Genomic DNA, 4108 nt, shown 5'->3' with positions numbered 1-4108 from the left:
AAACTCCTTCAAATAATTGAACCTGAACATATTCTCGTCATCCTCGACATAGTTGTTCTTAAGAAGGTTGTAAACTTCCGAGGAAACGTAATCAGACTTCATATCACATGTTGTCCATTCATAAGCAGCAGGAAGGTTGTAAGGCTCCTGCTTGACCTCAGACAACGGGGTTGCAGGCTCAATAGGACCTTCAGGTAGACTAGTGTCACCGATATCTTTGAACTGCCCAACAGGTTGAGTCTCCCAGAACTTGTGCGTTTTCTCCACCGACATGGAGTCTTGGAATCGTCGGACTATAGTTTCCAGTGAAGTATCGTCCACAGCTAATGCGTTTTCTTGAGCATTTTGATCAGCTTCTTGCTCTTTCAAAGAGTCAGGAGGTGAATTGTCGTCTCCCATTTCCTAGCATTAACAGTAAGTAGTAATGAAACTATGAGAGCATTACAAGAAATCAAAAACCAAATCATCAGTGCATTTAGCTATGAATTTTGTCAAATCTTCCAACACCATAGCTAAATCGGGATCGATTTGAAGCTCAAACCACAGAAACCAGAGGTCGATTGAGCATTCTAACTGTGGATTCGTTATTCCCATATATATAAAGGCAAGATGAAACAAAACAAACCATCGGTGATCAAAATAGATCTCACGGATAATGACGATGAAGACGGCAGCGTAAAAACTCACCGATGATTTCGTCGAATAGAAACTCCGATTACGGGAATCGTCACCTCAGGTTAGGGCTCCAGTGAGTAAGCGCTCGCTACTCGACGAGGAAAGAGAAGCATAGACGAAGAAGAAGACTGTGTGAAGGAAGAATTGAGCTAAACCGGATCGGATGAAATTGCAAAACCAGCCTTGAAAATTTTGCATTTGTGCATCTTAATTTTTAATTATTGCGTTTAAGCCCCAATAGTCATAGATATTTAATATAGTTCCCCCAACCAATTTGATATCGTAGTGAAGAGAGTGTAGAGTAGACCAAGTTCATGTGGATCAATCAAACTGTATTCAAATTTTTTCGTAGTGTCTGTCATGGATGAAAAAAAAAGAAGAAGAAGAAGAAAAATGGTCATTGACCAAGTAGAGTACAAATTATTGTATCAGTGGGGGTGGTGTTCGTCGGAGACTTGAAGATTATCTATGCCTTTAATGGCTGATTCGTAGTGTCTTCTTGTGGAGGAAGACGACCTCTTCGCAATCTCCACCGGAGTGTTCCTTGGAATCGCACCACGGCTGACGTCACCTGCACGGCTTCTCTGAAACTCCTCGCTTCCAGGAAAATTGTCCCGGCTGCTACTTATTGCTGCTACTCTCCTCGATGATCCTGCTGACTGTGCAAACAACGAGGAGCTCGGTATCTACATCCAAAAAGCAAAGTTGAATACTTTCAAAGTCACATTCTTTTTCCAGCTCATATATGAGATAACAAGTGCAGGAGCACTTCATACCATGGAGTCTCTAGCACTTGAGGATGTCGGTTGGTTTGAAAGATTTGCAGAGTTCTCAAGAGCACCTGAAACTCTCCGTCGAGATGATTCCATATGCGGTCTCCCTTCTTCCTCGCCTTGGATAATACAATGATCAACAAAATAAATAATGTGGATACTATAACTTCTGTTAGAGGATTGAGAATTACTTTTGAGAGATAAGTGCACATCTGGGAACTTTACCTGTGTATCTATCCATGTTGGAAATGCCCGGAGGCAAGGCGGCACTAGTTCCAACCGCAGGATTCTGCAGCAGATGAGAATTTGATCAGAAATGCCCAACTAAAAAGTGATAGATTAACCAAGAGCTTAAGTTAATACTTACGATGGCACGAGATGGGGGTGCGGTTAGCTGTGATTGCTGATACTTCAAGATGGTCCAGTCAAACACGTAATCAAATTGAAACCCTGCGACAGAGAAATGAAATCCTGTTAAAAAAAAATGAATTGGGCTAACAAGTTGGAATCGTTTCAAAGGGAAGAAAAATCTCAAACCTTCACGTATAAAGAGATCTCGAAATATCCTCTTGAGATAAGCGTAATCTGGTTTATCATCAAAACGAAGTGACCGACAGTAGTGGAAATAGGATGCAAATTCAGACGGGTAACCACGACATAATGCCTGCAAGGCGCGATCATATAAGAATCATCTTAAGGGGAAACACAAATGTGAGTCAGAAAGCAGCATACTTGTGAAAAAGGGAATTACCTCAATGGATGTAGAAACTTTCTTTTCGCTAATCCTCTCATACTTTTGTTTTTTGGTTCCAGCTTTCAGCCCTTGCCATGGAAGACTAAAACACCAAGATAATCCACACGTCATCAAAATGAAGGAGTCAGGGGTCAAAAATGAAGCTAGGCAATGTAGCATAAACTCACCTTCCTTTGAGGAAGTACATAAGGATGTAACCAAGAGACTCGAGATCATCTCTTCTACTTTGTTCTTCAGGTTCACAATGCAGAAAACAAATGACAGCAGATGAGTATCAAACCTTGATACCAAAACACATTAGGAGAGGAACTGGCACACATAAATTATCAAGCAGGTCTTGCCGAGCTTACCAATTCCCAAGTGAGTGTTCATACTAGCATATCTCGCAGTTCCTGTCAGGTTCTTATTTTCTCTGCAAATGGGAAACATATGAAAGAGGATTCATAGGAAGAACATTCAAGAGCTAATACAAGGATATCGCCTCACCTGTATGGAATGTGCTGATGTGTTGTACTATCCCTGTACTTTTTAGCGAGACCAAAGTCGATGATGTATACCTTAGAGAAGGAATAAACGTACTCAATCCAGTGATGTCACCAGAACTAAAATAAGATCAGACGGATATAGTTACAACATAAGATGATAAACCTGGTTGGCACGCCTTCCAAGGCCCATGAGGAAATTGTCTGGCTTGAGATCTCGATGAAGGAAAGATTTTGAATGGAACAACTCAACACGGTTGATCTTAACACAAAAACCAAAAGGAAGAAAAGAAGTCAGTTTTTACTAAAAGATAACGAGCAAATGAAAAAAAAGGCGTCAGATGAAGAAGACAAAAAGGTTTGTACCATTTGATCTGCAAGCATGAGGACCGACTTCAAGGAAAGTTTCCTGCTACAGAAATTGAACAAATCTTCAAGACTCGGTCCTAGTAAGTCCATCACTAAAACATTGTAGTCCCCTTCCACACCAAACCATTTCACATTCGGAACACCAGCTACCAAAGTTCGAAAGGCAAAAGAAAGGTCATAAGAAACAGAACAAAAATAACAAATCAGAAAGAAAAGACTTTTTACAAGATAAGAATCATTACTTCCCCCTTGTAGAATCCTGTATAATTTGGATTCATAGAGCAGCTGTGGATGCTTTGTCTTCACACTTTCCTGGAAAACAGAAAAAAAAAAAAAAACAAAAAGATTCAATCCTCAGCTATCAACATACTGAACATGATCAAACAAAACAGAAACAAGAACTCACAAGCTTGATAGCCACTTCTTCATTGGTATGAATATTAGTACCTGAAAAAAATCAGAAGTTAACAACAATGTTAAAGAGAGGAGCACCACCTAATACGAATTCGTCGTGAATACCAAAACAAGAAAATTTGGGAGAGTGACGAACCGAGATAGATCTCCCCAAAGGAGCCACTACCAATCTTCCGGCCAAGCCGAAACTTGTTTCCAACACGAGGCTCCATCAATTAATAACCACGAACCCCCAAAAGGAAACCCTAATTGCAATCTCAACCCAGACGCAGATTCAATAAGACGGAAGAAGAGGACCCATCAGAATCAGCCGCATCAGCAATCCAGAAAACAAACCCAGAAGATCACGCAAACAATGAGAATTACTAATTCAAAAAAAAAAAAACGATTTTTTTTTCGCTGCGGGATCAAAACCCAGAAATCATCATCTTCCTCGTCCTCTCGATCTGGTGAAAAGACTCCATTTAAAAAAAAAAAGGAATGTTGTGTTTCTCCCTCCAATGCTCTTCTCTCTCTCCCTATCTCTCTCTCCTCACAAGAATGAATTGAATACGAAGATAAAAAGAAGAGCTTTCGATTCGATGGACACAAAACGATGAGGATGTTTTTCTTAAAGTTTGAGTCTTTTTTTTTTTTTTTTT

At 40.1% G+C, this 4108-nt stretch overlaps 2 protein-coding genes across 2 annotated transcripts in view; both read right to left on the bottom strand.

Annotated features, from left to right (window-relative positions):
• The window catches only part of LOC104727742 (glycylpeptide N-tetradecanoyltransferase 1-like), a 2769-nt gene extending 1909 nt beyond the window's left edge, over positions 1–860 (bottom strand). Inside the window, exons 1-2 of the mRNA XM_010446819.2 lie at positions 626–860; positions 5–402 (exon numbers count right to left, since the gene is read on the bottom strand). Of these exons, the coding sequence (XP_010445121.1) occupies positions 5–402; positions 626–628 (401 nt within the window). The 5' untranslated portion in view covers positions 629–860. The remainder of the gene's footprint in view (positions 1–4; positions 403–625) is intronic.
• On the bottom strand, positions 987–4102 carry LOC104722351 (casein kinase 1-like protein 1). Its single transcript, XM_010440501.1, has 14 exons — positions 3604–4102; positions 3460–3500; positions 3296–3365; positions 3051–3199; positions 2851–2946; positions 2689–2759; positions 2553–2614; positions 2370–2433; positions 2200–2284; positions 1986–2112; positions 1816–1898; positions 1674–1737; positions 1452–1567; positions 987–1361 (listed from the first exon to the last, which is right to left on the bottom strand). Exons 1-14 carry the CDS (start codon positions 3677–3679, stop codon positions 1104–1106), a joined length of 1362 nt encoding a protein of 453 aa, XP_010438803.1. The 5' UTR covers positions 3680–4102; the 3' UTR covers positions 987–1103.

The sequence above is a fragment of the Camelina sativa genome, chromosome 11 (assembly GCF_000633955.1).
Source record: "Camelina sativa cultivar DH55 chromosome 11, Cs, whole genome shotgun sequence".
Lineage (NCBI taxonomy): Eukaryota > Viridiplantae > Streptophyta > Magnoliopsida > Brassicales > Brassicaceae > Camelina > Camelina sativa.
The sequence above is the reverse complement of the archived record's forward strand: the minus strand, read 5'-3'. Positions and strand labels throughout refer to the sequence as shown.

What these genes read in the sequence shown, in the direction of transcription:
- LOC104722351 (XM_010440501.1), bottom strand. Translation starts at nt 3,679, where the DNA reads ATGGAGCCTCGTGTTGGAAACAAGTTTCGGCTTGGCCGGAAGATTGGT. An exon ending in CATCAGCACATTCCATACAG is followed by an intron (nt 2,615 to 2,688) that starts GTGAGGCGATAT and finishes TCCCATTTGCAG; the next exon opens with AGAAAATAAGAACCTGACAG. An exon ending in ATGTACTTCCTCAAAGGAAG is followed by an intron (nt 2,285 to 2,369) that starts GTGAGTTTATGC and finishes TTGGTGTTTTAG; the next exon opens with TCTTCCATGGCAAGGGCTGA.